This window comes from Gossypium hirsutum, chromosome A10, assembly GCF_007990345.1.
Source record: "Gossypium hirsutum isolate 1008001.06 chromosome A10, Gossypium_hirsutum_v2.1, whole genome shotgun sequence".
Classification (NCBI taxonomy): Eukaryota; Viridiplantae; Streptophyta; class Magnoliopsida; order Malvales; family Malvaceae; genus Gossypium; species Gossypium hirsutum.
In genome coordinates, this window is record NC_053433.1 from 2434685 (window position 1) to 2453115 (window position 18431).

At 36.3% G+C, this 18431-nt stretch overlaps 4 protein-coding genes and 1 non-coding gene across 5 annotated transcripts; 3 read left to right on the top strand and 2 right to left on the bottom strand.

Annotated features, from left to right (window-relative positions):
• Positions 1–3844: 3844 nt before the first annotated feature.
• LOC107925264 (eukaryotic translation initiation factor 3 subunit D) lies at positions 3845–5870 on the top strand. Its single transcript, XM_016855911.2, has one exon. It carries the CDS (start codon positions 3930–3932, stop codon positions 5667–5669), a length of 1740 nt encoding a protein of 579 aa, XP_016711400.1. The 5' UTR covers positions 3845–3929; the 3' UTR covers positions 5670–5870.
• A 996-nt stretch (positions 5871–6866) lies between these two features.
• Positions 6867–6938, bottom strand: TRNAE-UUC (transfer RNA glutamic acid (anticodon UUC)). The gene has a single exon. It is a non-coding gene; the product is annotated as a tRNA-Glu (tRNA).
• A 92-nt stretch (positions 6939–7030) lies between these two features.
• LOC107925027 (ADP,ATP carrier protein) lies at positions 7031–8842 on the top strand. The gene is made up of 4 exons (XM_016855597.2): positions 7031–7129; positions 7407–7838; positions 7916–8260; positions 8328–8842. Exons 1-4 carry the CDS (start codon positions 7118–7120, stop codon positions 8670–8672), a joined length of 1134 nt encoding a protein of 377 aa, XP_016711086.1. The 5' UTR covers positions 7031–7117; the 3' UTR covers positions 8673–8842.
• Positions 8843–8986: 144 nt separating this feature from the next.
• LOC107925026 (ADP,ATP carrier protein 1, mitochondrial) lies at positions 8987–10394 on the bottom strand. Its single transcript, XM_041079516.1, has 3 exons — positions 9774–10394; positions 9371–9697; positions 8987–9294 (listed from the first exon to the last, which is right to left on the bottom strand). The coding sequence occupies exons 1-3, from the start codon at positions 10017–10019 to the stop codon at positions 9229–9231; spliced, it is 639 nt and encodes a 212-aa protein (XP_040935450.1). The 5' UTR covers positions 10020–10394; the 3' UTR covers positions 8987–9228.
• A 585-nt stretch (positions 10395–10979) lies between these two features.
• On the top strand, positions 10980–12793 carry LOC121208555 (ADP,ATP carrier protein). Its single transcript, XM_041079517.1, has 4 exons — positions 10980–11209; positions 11451–11891; positions 11992–12339; positions 12422–12793. Exons 1-4 carry the CDS (start codon positions 11198–11200, stop codon positions 12710–12712), a joined length of 1092 nt encoding a protein of 363 aa, XP_040935451.1. The 5' UTR covers positions 10980–11197; the 3' UTR covers positions 12713–12793.
• The last annotated feature ends 5638 nt before the right edge of the window (positions 12794–18431 follow it).

The following is an 18431-nucleotide window of genomic DNA, read 5'->3' on the forward strand; positions in this document are numbered from 1 at the left end:
TTGTGCTATATATATAAATATATAACATTGTTTAATCAAATCATAAGCTAAGTTCCATTACTCAAAGACTTACCTCGAATTTATTTGAACAACTGCGGATAAGCTACTCGATTGCTTTCTCTTTTCCCTTATTCGAAATTGCCCCCTATGCTCTTGAGCTTTAATTCAACAAATTTTAAACTAAACATTAATCGACTATTCAAATATTATATTCAGAATATAATACATATATATTAGACTTTCACACATACAGATTATAGTAAGCTTATAAGAAAACATTAAGCAACTCCTTAACAAATTTTTATCAATGATTACCTCATAATCACAACTTCACAATAAGCTGTCTTCTTGAGCAACAGTCACTAAATTATTTATAACTGGAGCTACGAAACTCCAAATCAATTGCCGTAAAATTTCCCTGAAAATAGACTCATATATATTTTATCCATAAAATTTTCAGAATTTTTAGTTTGGCCAATCAATACCAAATTTTTCTTAAAGTTTTCCCTTGTTTCACTGTTTGACTAATCCGACCACTCTTCACTACGAAATAAATTTCTCATTATACAGAATTCAAAACATGTCCTTGTTTATTTCATTTGAAACTAATGAAAGACTCATTAAGGAGTCTAAGCATATAAATTTCATCATTTGACTATTTTTATACATTTTATAGTGATTTTATAAAAACAGAACAGGGGATCTAGAAGTCATTTTGACTCTGTCCCACATTACTTCAATTATCTCATTATCGGTAATTCTTTTGCTTTTATAGTTTCTTTTATAAGAAACTAGACTCATCAAGCTTTAATTACATAATTTATTCAGCTTCTAAGTCAACTCCCACAATTTATAGTGATTTTTCCAAAATCACTTTACTGCTGCTATCCTAAAGAGATTATTGCCAATTCACTCTTTCACGCATTCTTTGTATACATATTATTTAATTATTTATCACCCTAGATATTATTAGCTAAATAGATCAATTGTACATATATACCACCAAGACCGTACCTAATAATTTTACTTATACATAACATTACTCAAATTCTTCGAAATCATACTAACAAAAATATCATGTACTACGCCGAACCTTTAGGAAATCAAGCACCTAATTTATCGATTTCAAAACACCTAATCGGCATTTGTTCAAGACATTAAGCAAAGTCTAGGTTCGGCTATTACACATATGAGTATTAGAAAATATAGTTTTTAACAAGATCAACTTCTTTCATCAACAATTTCTTCATCAAAACTTAAAGATAAAAATCAAATTCCTTCCTTATCTACCATAACCGAATGTTCAATTCAACCATCCAAATTCAAAGTTTTGGCATGGGCTAAGTAAGTAGCATGATGAGTAACCTAAAACAAACTAGAATTTCAAAAATCTAACTTGATTTACTAACCTTCCTTAGGTTTCAAATGGCTGAATGTTTGCTCCCCTTTTTCTCCCTTTTGGTTCGGCTAAGAAGAACAAAGTTAAGATTTTGTTTTCTTCACCATTCTTTCTATTATTATTTTCATTTTATTCATCTATACTATAAAATATAAAGCCATTAACTAATAATTAATACATATTTTTATCTATCACTTCATCATGGCCGGCCACTACTTGTCAAAAATGGATATTTGACATGCAAACCCATCCTTTTTCTAACATGCATTATTACACCACTTTGAGATTAACCTATCATTTTTCACATTTATTTCACATGAGTCCTATTTAATCTATTTCACATACAAATGATAAAATTAAAACATGAAACTTTCACGCGTGCATGTACACATACAGTAAGCATAGATTATAACGGTTAATTATTTTTATGACTCGGTTTTGTGGTCCCGAAACCACTTTCCGACTAGGGCCAAATTAGGGCTGTCACAAGTTTGCTCTTTGATATAACGTATACGGACCGATTTGCCCATTTTTTTAAAGTAGAAGCGGTAAAATGCAATTTAACTCATAGTACAAAGTATTCTATGATACTTTTACCTTACTATCTTTATGTATTATGTACTTTATATTACATAAAATTTAAATTTATAATAATAAATAATATCATAATGTAAATATTAAAAAATATGTTAAATTGTTTACATTTAAAATTTTAAATATTAAATTTAAAATAGTATATTTTTGTTAAGAAATAAAAATAAAATACGAGTAAACCTAAAACATGCCCGTGTTTGTTATAAATATGAATAAACTTTGACAAATATGATTTAGGGGCCCTTCGGATGAACATTTATCTTCAGTGTGGTGGGTTTAGTTTTCTTTTTGTCTCACGCTATAATATCATTACAGAATTTAATCTCACCACCACTTTTATTTTTACACTAACCGTAGATAAATGCACTGCCCATCTAAAAGGATCTTTAATCCAAATTGTATTGAAACCCCTTTCTTTATTGTTATTTCTGAAATTCAACATTTATCAATAAATCATGTTTAAACTAATTAATATATGGTGAGACAAGAGGACAATGTCAGATGATAAAAAGAATATGTGAAACTAAAGGAGTCCCTAAAATCATTTCATGTGTTTTTATGTCTGAAAACATTCCTAGCTTTGATAAAGATATTTATATAAATTGTAATAATTTTGGGGGTCCAAAAACATGTCTTGTCCCTCTTGCTTTATCATGCATTATTATTCCAATTCCATTTAATAGGCATTATGGGTCAAAACTTAACTCGTTTTATTATTATTTTTATTATTAATCGATAATATATTTAACTAATTAATATAATTATTATGTTTTAATAATATCATTTATTAATTCAAACAATTAACTCCTTAATTTATTCTAGTTACAAATTGATATGAATTTTTCTCAAAAATACTTTACCTGCTTGACGAGTTAATAATAAAGGTATTTATGAGTCAAGTCGGGTCAGATCTACGCATAATATTAATATATTTTATGTTTACCCAAACTCTATTCGACCCAAAATGAGTTTAAAATTTTGTTCAAACCCGTCAATATTTACAAAAGATTAACTCAAGCCCATTTTAGGTCCGTTCATATATATTTTTTAATTTTTTAATATTTATATTATATTATTTATGATATTTAATAAATTTATACATTTTTTTATTTATTGAAATTTTTTATATAGTCATCATAACATTATTTTAATATTTACATTAGAGTAGTATTATATATTTTATATAGGCTTATTTTTTTAATGTGTTCTAAATTAGATAATATGTAAAAATTAACATAATATAAATTATTATAAACGTAAAAACGGGCCAGGCCAAACTTGAGCCTTGAATGTTCAAGCATGAGCCTGACCCATATTTTAAATAGGACTATTTTTTTTTGTGTAAACTCACTTTTCGTGCCCAATTTTTATCTAAATCCTCTCAAATTTTAAATAAACCTTTGAGTTTGGACGAATAACTTGACCTATAGATAGATTTAATTAATATCAATATTTTAACTATAAAAATAAATAATCGAATTATGTAAAATTAAAGTGTAAAATAATATAATGGATTTTACATCGATTCTAATCATACTAATCGATACATACTGTTTTAGTAATAAAATGAAACATCCGGCTGTGCTTTGTATTAGTGGCACAATTCGTTCCGCCCAATTCCGATTGTAATGACAAAACGTTGTACGAATTCATTATCTATTTTCGTACTAAAAAAGCCCAAGTTTTAATTAGAGTGAATCTTGGACAAGCAACAATGGCGAAGAAAGCCCAAATATAAAAGAACCTATGAACCCTAACAACAACTGAGGCCGAGATCTCAAGTCCAAAAAGGTTTAAGAAATTTTTGGGGTTTATGAAAGGATCTCAAAAGGTCCAAAATCTTTCCAGTAAACTATTTAATATTAGTATAAATCCCCTGGGGTTTTGTTGTTTCTCTTTCTCAGTTGCAGGCAAAATCTAGAGTTTTCAATCGACAATGGTGGGAGTTTTCGAAGTAGCCGCTGTTCCGTTTAACCCTGACGGCTGGGGTCCACCCGATTCCGCCGCCGCCGCATCGACCACCACTACTCTCCCTCTCCATGTTCCCTTCGCTCCTTTCTCCCGCTCCGACAAGCTCGGCCGAATCGCCGACTTCACCCGCTCTTTTCCTTCTTCAAACGCTAATCCGTCCAACCGCCCTTCGTCGAGGCACGGGGCCGGGAACCCTGCCGACTCGCCCTTTGATTTCTCCCACGACGTCGACGCTTTCCCCTTGGCTAACCCCGAAGACGATTCCTCATTCCGTTTAGTCGACGCCAAGCCTCCGCCGCGGCCTAAGTTCGGTCCTAAGTGGCGTTTCAATCAAAACAGACCTCAACTCCCTCAACGGCGAGACGAAGAAGTTGAGGCCCGTAAACGGGAAGCCGAGAAAGAACGTGCCCGCCGTGACCGGCTTTACAATCTCAACCGGTCTAACCAGAACCAGCAACGACGTGAAGCCGCGATTTTCAAATCCTCTGTCGATATTCAACCGGAATGGAATATGCTCGATCAAATCCCTTTCTCAACGTTCTCCAAATTATCCTTTTCCGTTCCCGAACCAGAAGATTTACTCATCTGCGGGGCGTTAGAGTACTACGACCGGTCCTTTGATCGAATCACACCGAAGAACGAAAGGAGACTCGAACGGTTCAAGAACCGTAACTTCTTTAAAGTCACCACCACCGACGACCCAGTGATACGCCGATTGGCTAATGAGGATAAGGCGACGGTTTTCGCGACGGACACGATCCTTTCAACCTTAATGTGTGCACCCAGGTCAGTATATTCATGGGATATTGTGATTCAGCGTGTTGGGAACAAATTATTTTTCGATAAAAGAGATGGGTCTCAATTAGATTTGTTATCTGTCCATGAGACATCTCAAGAACCATTGCCTGAAGCTAAAGATGATATTAACTCTGCTTATTCATTGAGTGTTGAAGCTGCATATATAAATCAGAATTTTTCACAGCAAGTTTTAGTTAGGGATGGGAATAAGGTTAGTTTCGATGAGCCGAATCCGTTTGCCAATGAAGGCGATGAAGTGGCTTCAGTTGCTTATAGGTATAGAAGGTGGAAACTCGATAACGACATGCATTTAGTTGCTCGGTGTGAGGTTCAGAGTGTTGTCGATGTTAATAACCAGAAGTCGTTCCTTACTTTGAATGCACTCAACGAGTTTGATCCTAAATACTCCGGTGTCGATTGGAGACAGAAGTTGGAGACGCAAAGGGGTGCTGTTTTAGCTACCGAGTTGAAGAACAATGCGAATAAGTTGGCTAAATGGACTGCTCAAGCGATTTTAGCCAATGCTGATTTGATGAAATTGGGGTATGTTTCGAGGGTACATCCTAGGGATCATTTCAACCACGTGATATTGGGCGTTGTTGGTTATAAGCCAAGGGATTTCGCCGCACAGATCAATCTCAACACTGCGAATATGTGGGGGATTGTGAAGTCTGTTGTGGACTTGTGTATGAAGTTGAATGAAGGGAAATATGTGCTTGTGAAGGATCCATCTAAACCTCAAGTTAGGATCTATGAGGTTCCTGCTGATGCTTTCGAGAACGATTATGTGGAGGAACCATTGCCAGAAGAGGAACAGGTTCAACCACCAACCGAAGATGCCGAAGACGGGGAAGCAAATGGCACTACAAATGATGTTGAAGATAAAGAGATTGAGGCACAAAATTAATGGTAATGGTTGTTTGAACCATTTCTTAAATATTTATCTATCCATTATATGTTGTTTAATGCCAACTTCATATGTTAGCACTTAGCACTTGCCATGTTTCTAATTGTTTGATTCAACTTCTTCTTTTTGCATAGCTTGTTAAGTCTTTGACAATGTACCAAAATGCAATTAAGTTTGAGGCAAAAATGAGTTTGAGAGAAACCCCTTTAGTCATTCTTCGTTTCTTTCCTAATACATGTGTGTGTCAATTTTGGATTTAAGCCTTTTTGGTTATTATAAGGTTGTTTTTCCCGACTGTCAATGCTTCCAGTTTCTTGTATTCTTCAAACTTTTGTAATTTAATCCCTTGAATGGATTTAATCTCCATTTGGTTTAAGAGTATTTTCATTTTTATTTTAACTTAAAAAAGTTAAAATTTAATTGATGACATTGCTAATTGAATTATGTAAAAAATGAATGTGTGTTACCATTAATTTTTAAGTCACAATATTAAAATACTAAATACTCAAATTTAATAGAAGTTCATTAATGGTATTTATGAATCATATTTTAATTTTTAAATGTTACACATTCAATTTTAAGAAAAAAATTAATAGTGTTTTGAATCAAATTTTTTTTTTAATTTGAAAATTAAACATTTCATTGTGTTATGAAATAGATTTTTTAATTTTTCTTAAAATCAAACAATTGGAGGGTTAAATTCCTTAAATTAAAAGTAAAAAGACTAAATTTTAAAAAATTGAAAAGAACAGGGATTGGAATTGAAAAACAAGTGGAGGGCTAAATTCCTGAAAAGTAAAAGTAAAATGACTAAATTTGGAAGAAAACAAGTGAAGGGCTAAATTCCTTGAATTAAAAGTAGAAGAATTAAATTTAAAAAATTGAAAAGAACGGGGGCTAAATTCCTCAAAATAAGAGTAGAATGACTAAATTTCAAAAATTGAAACGAACAAGGACTGTAATTGACAGAATTGAAAAAAATTAGAGACTGTAATGACAAAAATTCCTCGAATTTAAAGTAATTGGACTAACTTTCAAAAATTGAAAGAAAACAAGTGAAGGGTTAAATTCCTCGAATTAAAAGTAATTGGACTGTAATGACAAAATTGAAAAGAATAGGGACTGAAATGACAAAAAAATAAGTTAAGGGTTAAATTCCTTGAATTGTAGAGGACTAAATTTCAAAAATTTAAAACTTTCCATTGCCGGGAATTGAACCCGGGTCTCCTGGGTGAAAGCCAGATATCCTAACCACTGGACGACAATGGATGTTTGCTTGACGTATAAATTTTGTTTTATTAATTCCTTCAAGAAAAAGGATATTGGGATGGCCTTAATAATTGGATTTCCCGCACGTGCTTCTCAATTATAAATACATGCAAAATACACACATCATTTGCTTTCTCCTTCTATTTCCAGCTACGACTGCAACATAGCTTTTTGCTGCTATGGACAACTTGGTAATCTACTCTCTCCTTTTTTGTGTTCTTTCTTCTTTTCTTTGCTCATCTTCTTTAGTGTCAATTTTTTTCCAAGAAACCAGACTATGTACCTGCTAAATTATTTCACTCAATTGTTGAACATGGAATCATGTGAAAACTCATTGTTGTAAAACTTTTTTTTAGTTTTCATGGGGCACCTTTTCTTGGAAAAATTCTACTTTAATGGGAAAATCTTGATTCTTGGAAAATGTTTTCTTTATTATCATATATCTGTTTCGATTATATTTCATTGCAGGCTATAAGAGTGAGTTGCAGAATGGAACATGAGCCATTGCATCCACCTATATCTCAAAAGATACACTGGCAACTTGACCTCTCTTTCAGGCATTTTAACTACACTACTCCATTAATCGAAAACATTCGTGGCAATGATGCCTCATCTGTTGTAAAGCCTATGCCGGCAGCTTTTGTAGGAGCACCAATGGAGAGCAGTAAAGCTTCTTTTATAACAAAAATGGTTCTACTTGATGCTGCGAAGGCAGCAGTTGCCCCATTTGAGCGAGTGAAGCTCTTGATGCAAAACCAGAACGATATAATCAAGTCGGGTCGGCTGCCTAAACCATATAATGGAATATTTCATTGCTTTGCTACAACTATCAGACATGAAGGCATCTTTTCACTTTGGAGAGGCTACCCTGTAATGGCCATTGGAGATGTTTTTTCTAAGGTAAACTCCCACCCAGCTGAAATTTATTAATCCCTGTTTAACAGCAATGCTAAACTAACCCTTTATGTATACTACAGGTAATACGTTACAACATCTTCGAATATGCCAGGACTCGTGAAGACATCCGCTGGACTTCGATGCGAGTGCTAGAGTTAAATTGTCTTGCTTTATTTCCAACTCAATTGCTTGTTCAACCATTTTTATATGCCGCAACACGCATGGCGACCGATGTGAAGATTACCGGTAACTCCGGGCAAAGACAGTTTAATGGTATAATCGATGCCTATAGGAAAACCCTGAAATCATATGGCATTGTTGTTCTGTACCGTTCATTTAATATCACACTTGTCGAACTTGTTATGTTGGGAGCACTATCTACAGGTTTAAGCCCTTGGAAACAGTATTATTCCTACATTTTGCAGGTAAGAACATTTAGTGAGGCTTTTTCTTTTATTCAATGTAAATGATAAGGTTTCGGTTTTTTGGCAGAACGATTATTTGTCGAGGGTTATGGTGGAATTCGGGTTTGATACTTGTGGAAACATGGCTACTTACTCAATGGATACAGTGAGTAGAAGGATGATGATGACCTGGGGAGGTGTTAAGTACAAGAGTACACTGCATGCAATTGCACAAATTTGGAAAACTGAGGGTGTGAAGACATTTTACAATGGTGCAGGGGCTGAAATCCTCTCATGTGCTGCTTATACAGGTACTGTAATGTTAGTGATTTATGTAGCTGATGTTATTAGAGCTGCAATGGAGAAGGGCAGCGATGACGGTAGATCTGCTCTCGGTTTTACCGCTAGATGGAAGGATCCTCGAGGTAAATGACAATGCGGTGATGTAAGTAATCACTTCATTCATGGAACCATGGTGGATACATATCATCATCTTAAGCTTCCATTAATGCATTCCAAGTTCAGTTGTGTAAATATATTCGTTGTAGGGATACTTTAGTTACTTCCATGAAAAGAAATCTCAAAAGTTGCAAGTTCTAATAACAAGGGAGACACCGGTCCTCAACTCAAACATTGTGGAACCAAATGATTATTTCAATTCAACAGTTTCTCAGCTTCGTGTTTAACCGAAAACAACAATGAAAGAAATTGTCTCTCAGCACCGAAAAGATTGAATGAATGGAGGGTTAAGATGTTATCCACCACTGCCGTCACTGCCGGAGACTCTACCATGTAATGGTAAGACTGGACCCTTCCGTTAACACTTCAGTACCTGCGTAAACAACACATCCAAGGATCTATGCCCCTGCACCACTATAAAATGACTTCTCACCCTCGGTTGTCAAAATATGTGCAATTGCATGAAGTGTACCCTTACACTTAACAGCTCCCGAAGTCAACATCATCCTTCTGCTCACTATATTCAACGGTTAACCAGCCATTTCGTAACAAATGACAACCCCGGATTCTAGCGTTGGCCTTGACAAAATATTGTTCTGCGAAAAACCAAACCATATCATTTATAAACCAGACACCATTGGTTATTGTTCTAAGTATATCTAATGTGCTGACCTGCGAAACGTGTAAATAATGTGGGAATAAACTGACATATACTGCTGCGTTTATACCAGTTTCAGCAACTGAAATAATTAATCCACGGTACAATCCAGCAATGCCATCTGATTTCAAGGTTTTTCCGAAGACATCGATTACACCATTAAACTGCCTATTTCCGACCGTGTAACTGATAGTCTTCTTGACATCGGTTGACAAGCGTGTTCCAGCATATAAAAATGGATAAAAAAGCAATTGAGGTGCAGCGAAAGAAACAAAGCCCACCCTAGTCCACTCGATATCTTTACGACTCTCGCCGTATTCCAAGATAATGGAAACTATTGCCTGTAGTTCATAAAGGTTTAATGGCTCAACACTGGAGCTGGAGCAGACTAAGAAATTTCAGCTTGGTGGAAATTACCTGAACAGAAAGATGTGCAATGAGATACGCAGTGTTGCCTCTCCAAAGTGAAAAGAAACCTTCATGTCTGATAGTTGTAGCAAAGCAGTCACATATCCCATTATATGGTTTCGATAGCCGGCCTAACTTGATTATGGCGTTCTGGTTTTGCATCAAGTTCTTCACTCGCTCCAGTGGAGCGAATGCTGTCAGCAAAGCACCGGCTGTAACCAATTCCTTTGTAAGAGAATCTTTGCTTTTCTCCATACAAAAACTTGTGGCAAAAGTTCTACAACAGAAGATGAGGCACCGCCCTGAGATTTCCAGTTCACCAAGCCACCACCACCATTGCCCCGATTAATTTCCATTATGGGAGTAGTGTAGTTAAAATGCCTGAATGAGAAGTGAGGTATGAAATGCATCTTTTGAGATATGGGTGGGTGCAATGGCTCATGTTCCATTCTGTACCCTGCAATCAAATAACCCATTAAAAGAAAAATCATGTCTGAGAAGCATTATTAGGCCATGGTTTAAAGCTTGATTACAATGAACTAAAAACCAGAAAAATGGAAGGAACCCAGATGATTATCTGTTTTAATACTGGTCTCTATCACTATTATTTTCTTTCTTATTTACTGTTGTTACTTATTTCCTGTCGTCCTTCTTTGCTGATATTTTCCTTCTCTTACGGTGATTGTTGAGATTCTCGTGAGCTACATATAAGAACTGAAACCCTATGTTTCCTATTTTTTCGGAACTTAAAAAGTGAAAAATTACCCTTTTTGTCCCTTTAGAACTTGCAAAATTTTAAATTAATTCAATGGTTAAATTAAAGGTTTATAGCTTAATACCTTGAAAATTTGTTAAATTTTACGATAATACAACGACGAAATTACAATGTTAACTCTCTAAAAAATTTATGATTCAAATGTGGTCCCTCCACAAAAATTAAACATATTTTTATTGGTATAATAACAAATTTAACCTCCAAATTTCACACATTTTGGTGATTTAGTCTTGATTTAAGAAATTTAGCCAGTAACATTTACAATTTCAATCAACATTTACACAAATTTTATAAACATTGAGTGTTATATTTATTTTTATACCAATCAAATTTATGTATATAATTAACGAAAACTGTTAACTTCGTAATTAATTATCCTTAGTTGCTCACTTTCAAAATTTGATAGAATTAAATTGCTCCAATATTTTGAGAGGAACTAATTTGTTCAATATCAAAATTGAAAGTTACCTGGTGTCTTAAGAAAAAAAAAACTTGAGCCAACCGTTAATTCCTTGAACATAATGAGATTGGGAAGGCCTTAATAACTGTATTTTCCACAGCTGCTTCTCAAATATAAATACATGAAAAATACATCACTTCCTTCCTCTCCTATTTCCATTTTCCAACTACAACTGCAAGAAATCCTTTTTCGCCGGAGATGGAAAACTTGGTAACCCCTCTTACTTTTACTCCATTCTTGAATTTGGCTTTGTTTCTTGATAATCTCATGGGGAGCGCCATTGTTTTTCTCTAGTTTCTGATGAATTTGTTTGCATCAATCCCTTTGTATTATTATATGTAAAACCAGCCATCTTTTTTCTCATCTTTAATTCCTTGCTTGTTAAATTCTTGGGAAAATGCTACTTTAGTGGGAAAAGTCTTGATTCTTGGAAAATGTTTTTTCATTGCAGGCTGCAAGATTGAGTTGCAAAACGGAACATGAGCCATTGCTTCCACTTATATCTCAAAAGATACATTGGCAACCTGACCTTTCTTTCAGGCCTTTTAACTACACCGCTGTTCAGATAATTGAAAACATGGGCGGCACGGTCGGTACCTCGACCGTTGTAAAACCTTCACCAACGGCTTTCGTAGGAGCACCAATGGAGAAAAGTAGTAAAGCTTCTTTAATAAAAGAATTGGTTGCACTTGGTCTTCTCAAGGCGGTAGCCGCTCCGTTCGAGCGAGTGAAGCTGCTGCTGCAAAACCAGAAGGACATAATCAAGTCCGGCCGGCTGCACAAACCGTATAATGGAATATTACACTGCTTTGCTACAACAATCAGAAATGAAGGCATCTTTTCACTTTGGAGAGGCTACACTGCAATGACCATGGGACATGTTTCCGCTACGGTAACTTGCACACCAAGCAAACAATAAGCCTGAAAATTTCTTAATCTCTGCTATAGAATCGAACCTTTAAAAACCTTCTATGTACTAATACTATACACAGGTAATACGTTTCGGTATCTACCAATATACGAAAATTCTAGACGACACCCAATGGAGTTACACGCGGGTGGTAGTGTCTAGTTATGTCGCCTCAGCCGCTACTCAATTCCTTGTTTATCCATTTCTATATGCTGCAACACGCATGGCAACCGATGTCAAGACTATCGGTAGTAACACCGGCGATCGACAGTTTAACGGTATGATCGATGTCTTTAGAAAAACCCTGAAATCAGATGGCATTGTTGGACTGTACCGTGGATTTAATATCACACTTGGTGAACTTGTTATGATGGGAGCACTATCTAAAGGTTTAAACCCATGGAAACAACATTATTCCTACATTTTGCGGGTCAGTTCATCACATTAAGGTTTATAATTCTTCTTTTATTGCAGCACATATGGCAGAACTGATATGGTTTGGTTTGTTGCAGAACAATTTTTTGTCGAGGCATATGGTAGAATTGGGGTTCTGGATTAGCGGGAACATGGCTACTTACCCATTGGATACAGTGAGCAGAAGGATGATGATGACGTCGGGCTCGGGCACTGTGAAGTATAAGAGTACAGTACATGCAATAGGTCAAATTATGAAAACTGAGGGTGTTAAGACGTTTTATAATGGTGCAGGAGCTGAGATACTTGCATGTGCAGCTAACAGGGCTACTCTGTTGTTAATGATTTACGTAGCTGATGTTATTGGAGCTGCAAAGAAGCAATACTAGATGGTAGGATCCTCCATTAGTGGCTTCATTCCATGGAATAATGGTGGATAATACCTGCAAAACTTGTTGAGTTGAAAATAATCATTTTGGCTTTTACTTTTGACTTTTATTTTTTTAATTAAACTTAATTATTAATATTTTAAAAAGATTCAAATATTTTTAATAAAAATATTAAATAAAACATGACAGTTCATGTTAAAGTTGTGTAACCATCACTTGTTAAAGAAAAACAAAAAAATTAGAGAGGCAAAATAGGGAATATATGAGGATCATGGTGCACAAGTCGAATCCGTATAGAACTATATATTTTATATTAGACTTTAATTATAACAACCTTGTGGTCGAACTCTTCTTGTAGTGTGTGTTTATCAATATGGTGAATTTCTTCTTCTCTGCTCGTAATTTTTTTCCATACGGTTTTTTCAAGTAAAAATTGTTTGTTCTTATTTTTCCGTTCTTATTTTTCCTTTCTTATTAATTTGCGATCATTTCTATTGCTATTATTATGTTGATTATAACAATCCATGTATATTTCATGCTGATATGTCGTTATTTATCTTATATGTCATGTCAATAAAAAATTTAAAAATTATAAAAAAGAATTAAAATGATCATAAAAATTCAATAATTTAACATAAAGTATATTAGGCATGTTTAAAAATTAATTTAATTAGTATTTTCGTTAAAAAAACAGTCATTCAATTCAATTCTTTTTTAAAAGATGATGACCAAGTTTAAGCTTAAGGATAAAAATTAATAAAAGATGTAAATATTAAAGCTTAAATTTATCTATCATGAGAAAATTGTTGATTAAGTTAAGCCTGTGTTTGGGGTGAAGTGAACCAGTTTCCTAAGAGTTTATATATCCACCAAGGTTCCATGAATGAAGTGACTACTTCTATCACTGCATTGTCATTTACCTCGAGGATCCTTCTATCTAATGGTATAACCGAGAGCCTCCGTTGCATCTCTAATAACATCAGCTACATAAATCATTAACATTACAGTCCAGCAATGCCATCTGATTTCAAGGTTTTTCTGAAGACATCGATTACACCATTAAACTGCCTATATTCTTTCTTATTTTGTCAAGGCCAATGCTAGAATCTGGGTATTCCATTTGTGGCGAAATGGCTGGTTACCCGTTGGATACAGTGAGCAGAAGGATGATGATGACCTCGGGAGCTGTTAAGTATAAGGGTACATGCATGCAATTGCACATAATTTGACAACCGAGGGTGAGAAGTCATTATATAGTGGTTCAGGGGCACATATCCTTGGATTTGTTGTCGCGGCATATACTGAAGTGTTAAAGGAAGAGTCCAGTCTTACCATTACATGGTAGGGTCCCCGGCAGTGACGGCAGTGGTGGATAACATCTTAACCCTCCATTCATTCAATCTTTTCGGTGCTGAGAAACAATTTCTTTCCCTGTTGTTTTCGGCAAAAAGGAAGCTGCAAAACTTGTTGAATTGAAATAAATTATATTTTGCTGCTACTTCTTGAATTGAAGTAAACATTTGGTTCCACAATGCTTGAGTTGAGGAGTGTTGAGCATGGACTGCAATGCAACAGAAGGCCATGATGCAGACCAGCATTCAAGCAGGACCAGAAGTAGCTTAATTATTTTGTTTACTTTTTGTTCATTTTGTAATGCCATCCAAGCTAAATATAACTAGACTTTTAGAGTTGTTAAGATTTGAATTGATGGATGTAATGGCTAAAAATTGTTCGGCTTTCTTTTGTATTACTTTAGTTGGCAACTTGCCAAAATAGGTGGGAGCAGTTACAAGTTTAGGTAACTGACATTCTAATTTTGTAACTCTTATATTTTCAAATGAAATGAAAAGTAAGAGCATTCCATTCAGTTACATTTTTGCTTTTGAGTTTTCTGTTCTATTTCTGCTTGCTGTTCTTGAGCTTATGCTCTTGGTGTTTTCATTTGTTTGATTTGCTGCTGCCATTGTTCCAACAAATGGTAATCAGAGCCTCCTATCTTTGAGGACCTCTGTTGTTTATGTTTTAGTTTTTTTTCAAAGTCAGTTTTTTGTGTTTTCAAAGTCAGTCTTGGCAGCATGAGTTTTGCTCCTCCTCCACCACCAGTTTTTGCTGGAGACAACTACCACATTTGGGTTGTCAAAATGAAGACATATCTTCAAGCACTTGACCTCTGGAGTGCAGTTGAGAGTGATGTCGAGCCAGCACCATTAAGAGCAAATCCTACCATTGCTCAGATCAGGCAACATGGTGAGGAACGAGCCAAGAAACACAAAGCTATGGCCTGTTTACAGAATGGAATATCAGATGTTATTTTCACTCGTATCATGGCCTGTGACTCTCCCAAGCAGGCATGAGACAGGCTGAAAGAGGAATTTATGGGATCAGACAAGACCAGGCAGCAACAAGTCATCAACCTTAGAAGGGAGTTTGAAAATTTGAAGATGAAGGAGTCAGAAACTATCAAGCAATATTCTGATAGGATTATGGCTACTGTCAATAATATTAGACTCATTGGAGAAGATTTCAGTGATAGCAGGGTTGTTGAGAAGGTTATTACCACCTTACCTGAAAGGTTTGAGTCAAAAATCTCCTCATTGGAGGACTCGAGAGATCTCACAACCATTTCTTTGTCTGAGTTGGTTAACTCACTCTATGCACTTGAACAGAGAAGAGCAAGTAGGCATGAGGAGAGTTTTGAAGGTGCTTTTCAAGCAAAGTTCAGAGAAGGCTCCAGCTCAAGCCAGAAAGCTAAGAAGCCTTGGTTTGAAAAGAGGGAAAAATCAAAGAAAGATGCCGGTAGAAGGAGGTTTCCACCATGCATTCACTGCAAGAAGACCAATCACCTGGAAAAATTTTGCTGGACCAGACCAGATATGCAGTGCAAAAGTTGTAAGAAGTATGGTCATCATGAGAAAATCTGTAGAAGTCATGAGAAGGCACAAGCACAACCAGTACAAGCCAAGTCTGCCGAGGATGTCCAAGCTCAGGAGGAGCATGTATTTACAGCTTCATGTTTTGCAGCTAAAAACAAGAGCAGTTGGCTTGTGGATAATGGCTGCTCACACCACATGGCTGCAGATGAGAGCCTTTTCAAGAACCTTGACAGGAGCTATGTCTCGAAGGTCAGGATAGGCAATGGCAACTTGATTGAAGCAAAAGGTAGAGGTGATGTGGTCATTCACACTGGTTCAGGTAACAAAATCATTTCTGATGTGCTCTATGTGCCAGAAATAGACCAAAATTTACTCAGTGTAGGCCAGCTAGTCAAGAAAGGCTTTTCACTAGTTTTCAAGAATGATTCTTGTGTTATAAGTGATGCTCATGGTAGGGAGATTGTCTCAGCACCTATGGGAGACAAATGTTTTATGCTGGAAGTGAGTCAGCTTGAGAAAAGTGCATATACAAGCTCAGTTGACAATACTGATCTTTGGCACAAGAGGTTTGGCCATGTTAACCTCAAATCACTTGATTTGCTGCACAAAATGAACATGACAGAAGACATGGTGAAGGTTAGTGCAAGTGAAGGTGTTTGTGAGGTGTGTCAGCTTGGCAAACAAGCCAGGTTGCCCTTTTCAACTAACCAAGCATGGAGGGCTCGAGAAAGACTTGAGTTGGTGCACTCAGATGTCTGTGGACCAATGAAGACCCCTTCACTGAATGGCAGTAAGTATTTTATACTGTTTATTGATGATCTGACCAGATTTTGCTGGGTTTATTTCATGAAATAGAAGTCAGAAGTGTTTGAAGTTTTTGGAAAGTTCAAGGCATTGGCAGAAAATCAAACAGGCTGCAGGATTAAGGCCTTGATGACAGACAATGGTTCTGAATACTTGTCTGAAAGATTTCAGAAGCTATGTGAGCAGGCTGGGATTCATCATCAGTTAACCACAGTGTACACTCCTCAGCAAAATGGAGTGTGTGAGAGGAAGAACAGAACAGTGATGAACATGACCAGGTGTATGTTGTTTCAAAGCAAGCTTCCAAGCATTTTTTGGGCTGAAGGTGTCAACACCTCAGTGTACCTGCTCAATAGGCTGCCAACACATGCTGTGAATGATAAAACTCCTTTTGAAGCATGGTATGATCTTAAACCAACTGTTTCCCATTTAAAAGTGTTTGGTTGCAAGTGTTTTGTACTTGTCCCTGCAGAAAGAAGAACCAAGCTCGAGAAGAGGTCAGTTCCTGGTATATTTGTTGGTTACAGTAGCTGCAAGAAGGGCTACAGAGTATTTGATCCTTCAACCAAGAAGATTTTGGTAAGCAGGGATGTCAAATTCGATGAAGGAAGGTTTTGGAGTCTAGATGGCTCTAACACAAGTCAGTTTGAAGAAGAGCAGATTGGCAGCAATCTGGAATTGGCAGAAAATGAAGTCAGTAATGCCAATGTAGATGATGCTCCTGTGAGAGGGACCAGGTCTATTGCTGATATCTACCAAAGATGCAATGTGGCCATTGTTGAGCCTTCAAGCTATGAAGAAGCTGCAAGAAGCAAGAGCTGGAAGAAGGCTATGAGGCTGAAATCGACATGATCCATAAGAATGACACTTGGGATCTGGTAGACAGACCTGAGCAGAAGAAGGTCATAGGTGTCAAGTGGGTTTTCAGGACCAAATTCAATGCAGATGGCTCTCTGAACAAGCACAAGGCAAGGCTTGTGGTGAAAGGGTACAATCAACAGTTTGGCATTGATTTTGAGGAGACATTTGCTCCAGTGGCAAGGCTGGATACCATAAAGCTTCTATTTGCTTTCGCTGCACAGAAACAGTGGAAGGTCCATCAGCTTGATGTCAAGTCAGCTTTCCTGAATGGCTTTCTTAAAGAGGAAATTTATGTTGAACAGCCTGATGGATTTAAAGTCCAAGGAAAGGAGGACAAGGTTTACAAGCTGAAGAAGGCACTCTATGGACTAAAACAGGCTCCTCGAGCCTGGTATGACAGGATAGATGCTTACCTGTTTAGGCTCAATTTCGAGAAAAGTTTGAGTGAGCCAACTTTGTTTATAAAGAAGTCTAAAGATGAGACTTTGCTGATTGTCTCAATATATGTGGATGATCTATTAGTGACTGGAAGCAGGGTCGATTTGATTCAGGAGTTCAAGAAGAATATGCAAGACATGTTTGACATGACAGACTTGGGAATCATGACTTATTTCCTTGGTATGGAAGTAGACCAGTCTGATCAAGGCATTTTTATCAGCCAGCATGCATTTGCCTTGAAAATTCTCACTAAGTTTCATATGGAAAATTGCAAGCCAGTGAGTACACCTCTAGTCATGGGACAGAAGTTGAGCAGCTATGGAGATGAAGAAAAGGTGGATGAAAGAGAGTATAGAAGTCTAATTGGATGTTTGCTATACTTGACAGCAACTAGACCTGACCTTATGCATTCGGTCAGTTTGCTATCTCGTTTTATGCATAGCTGCAACACATCACATTTAAAGGTTGCAAAGAGAATCCTCAGGTATGTGAAAGGATCCTTGAAGTTTTGGAGTGATGTTCAAGACAGGAGGTCAGCTGAAGTTATCTGGCTACTCAGACAGTGACTGGGGAGGTTCGATTGATGATATGAGGAGTACCTCAGGCTACCTCTTTTCTCTTGGTTCAGGAGCTTTCTGTTGGAGCTCTAGAAAGCAGCAAACAGTTGCTCAATCAACTGCTGAGGCAGAGTACATAGCAGCAGCTGGAGCAGTAAGCCAAGCTATTTGGCTTAGAAAATTGTT

Coding starts and splice junctions, on each gene's coding strand:
- LOC107925026 (XM_041079516.1), bottom strand. CDS start 10,019: ATGGAGAAAAGCAAAGATTCTCTTACAAAGGAATTGGTTACAGCCGGT. Junction 9,698..9,773: donor TTGCACATCTTTCTGTTCAG/GTAATTTCCACC, acceptor TATGAACTACAG/GCAATAGTTTCCATTATCTT. Junction 9,295..9,370: donor ATTATTTACACGTTTCGCAG/GTCAGCACATTA, acceptor GGTTTTTCGCAG/AACAATATTTTGTCAAGGCC.
- LOC107925027 (XM_016855597.2), top strand. Junction 7,839..7,915: donor TTGGAGATGTTTTTTCTAAG/GTAAACTCCCAC, acceptor TGTATACTACAG/GTAATACGTTACAACATCTT. Junction 8,261..8,327: donor ATTATTCCTACATTTTGCAG/GTAAGAACATTT, acceptor GTTTTTTGGCAG/AACGATTATTTGTCGAGGGT.
- LOC107925264 (XM_016855911.2), top strand. CDS start 3,930: ATGGTGGGAGTTTTCGAAGTAGCCGCTGTTCCGTTTAACCCTGACGGC.
- LOC121208555 (XM_041079517.1), top strand. Junction 11,892..11,991: donor TGGGACATGTTTCCGCTACG/GTAACTTGCACA, acceptor TACTATACACAG/GTAATACGTTTCGGTATCTA. Junction 12,340..12,421: donor ATTATTCCTACATTTTGCGG/GTCAGTTCATCA, acceptor GGTTTGTTGCAG/AACAATTTTTTGTCGAGGCA.